We start from the raw sequence: 2098 nt of genomic DNA, 5'->3' as shown, positions 1-2098 counted from the left end.
TCCCTCAGCTACCAGGAGCGCTCGGAGTCCGTGTCGTCGCCCATCAGCGGCAGCAACAACCAGCTCAACGCCAGCACTGCCGCCCAGTACGTGGCTGACTTCAGCGTCCGCGCCCTCACCGACCTCCAGTTCGTCAAGGTGAGCCTCATCCCCGTGGGGAAGGGCTGGGAACACCCCAACAGGATCCCCCACCTCCTGCTGGAGGGAAGGGATGCCATCCAGAGGGACCTTGGCAGGTGGAACAATGCGAAGCTCATGGAGTTTAACAAAATGAAGCGCAAGGTTCTACATCTGGGTACATCGTGGCAATGCCAGGCACAGCTACAGGTTGGGTGGGGAAGGGATTGGATCCAGCAGTGAGGAGAAAAATACTTTGGAGGGACAGTGGGTGAGAAGTTCAGCATGAGCTGCAGTGTGAGCTCAGCCCAGAAAGCCAGTGGAATCCTGGGCTGCAGCCAAGAGTGTGAGGAGCAGGACAAAATAGGTGATTCTTCCCTTCTACTCTGCTCTGGTGAGACCCACCTGGAATCCTGCATACAGTCCTGGTGTCCTCAGCATTAGAAGGACATGGAACTGTTGGAGCAAGTCCAGAGGAGGTCACCAAGTTGATGAGAGGACTGGATCATCTCCCCTGTCAGGACAGGCTGAGGGAGTTGGGGCTGTTCAGCCTGGAGAAGAGAAGGTTGTGTGGAGACCTCAGAGCAACTTTTCACTATCTGAACGGGCTACAAGGAGCCAGAGAGGGACTTTGTGTTAGGAGCTGCAGGGACTGGACAAGGGGTAATGGGTTCAAACTGAAGGAGGGGAAGTCTGGGTTGGTTGTGAGGAAAACGTTTTCTACTCTAAGGGTGGTGAGACACTGGCACAGGTTGCCCAGGGACGTGGTGGCTGCCCCGACCCTGGTGGTGTTCAATCCAGGCTGGATGAGCCTTGAGCAACCTGATCTAGTGAGGAGGTGTCCCTGCCCAGGGCAGGGGTTGGGATAGATGATCTGTAAGGTCCATTCCAACCCCTAAATTCTATGATTCTATGATCCCTGCTGGTTTTCCTTGGCACAGATCACACGACAGGAATACCAGAACGGCCTGACGGCTTCCCGCATAGACAGTTGTCCCCAGTCCCCCGACAGCAACGCACCCAAACTGGACCCTGGGGCACCGGAGAAACCGGAGCCTCCTGCCCCTGCCGATGAGACCACGAGTCTCCTGAACGAGAGGAACTGCCTGAGCCGCCGGAGCAACCACAGTCCCCTGGAAAACTCCATCTGACCCCGGCACCGCCGGCGCGTGCTGGAGGGACGGCGCGTGCCCGGTGCAGGGACCCTTTTCCCGGTAGGAAACGCTCGGCGTCTCCTCGGTGGCACCGGGATGAGCCCGAGGAGGCAGCGTGGAGGGGAATGAAGGAGTTGGGAATTGCTGCTGCTCTCCGGAATGGCTCGTTCTGGAATGCGTTGAACCGGATGGCGGTGACAAGTCTCCGCCGGCCGCCGACGGCTCAGGGAGCTTCAGGTCTCATCCGCCGCTTCGGGGACCCCTGGGATGGGCATCCTGACCCTTTGGGTGTCCTACAGCATCCCAGGATAGACATCCTGACCCCTTGGGTCTCCTACAGCATCCCAGGATGGGCATCCTGACCCTTCGTGTCTCCTATGCCACGTTGGGACCTCCAGTATGGGCATCCTGACCCCTTGGGTCACCTACAGCATCCCAGGATAGACATCCTGATCCCTCGTGTCTGCTATGCCACGTTGGGACCTCCAGGATGGGCATCCTGACCCCTTGGGTCTCCTATGCCATGTTGGGACTGCCAGGATGGGCATCCTGGCCCCTGGGGTCTTCTATACCATCCCAGGATGGGCATCCCAACCCTTTGGGTCTCCTATACCATCCCAGGATGGGAATCCTGACCCCTTGGGTCTCCTACGCCACGTTGGGACCTCCAGGATGGGCATCCCAACCCTTTGGGTCTCCTATACCATCCCAGGATGGGAATCCTGACCCCTTGGGTCTCCTACGCCACGTTGGGACCTCCAGGATGGGCATCCCAACCCTTTGGGTCTCCTATACCATCCCAGGATGGGAATCCTGACCCCTTGTGT

General features: G+C 58.6%; 1 protein-coding gene across 1 annotated transcript in view; it reads left to right on the top strand.

Annotated features, from left to right (window-relative positions):
• Positions 1 to 1268, top strand: part of CNNM4 (cyclin and CBS domain divalent metal cation transport mediator 4) — a gene marked incomplete at its 5' end in the record, with an annotated part of 6170 nt that extends 4902 nt beyond the window's left edge. The window contains 2 exons of the mRNA XM_009076668.1: positions 2 to 138; positions 1059 to 1268. Of these exons, the coding sequence (XP_009074916.1) occupies positions 2 to 138; positions 1059 to 1268 (347 nt within the window). The remainder of the gene's footprint in view (position 1; positions 139 to 1058) is intronic.
• Between the last annotated feature and the right edge of the window lie 830 nt (positions 1269 to 2098).

The sequence above is a fragment of the Acanthisitta chloris genome, unplaced genomic scaffold (genome assembly GCF_000695815.1).
Source record: "Acanthisitta chloris isolate BGI_N310 unplaced genomic scaffold, ASM69581v1 scaffold20526, whole genome shotgun sequence".
Taxonomy (NCBI): domain Eukaryota; kingdom Metazoa; phylum Chordata; class Aves; order Passeriformes; family Acanthisittidae; genus Acanthisitta; species Acanthisitta chloris.
Note: the sequence above shows the minus strand (reverse complement) of the source record. Positions and strands in the feature narration are given on the sequence as shown.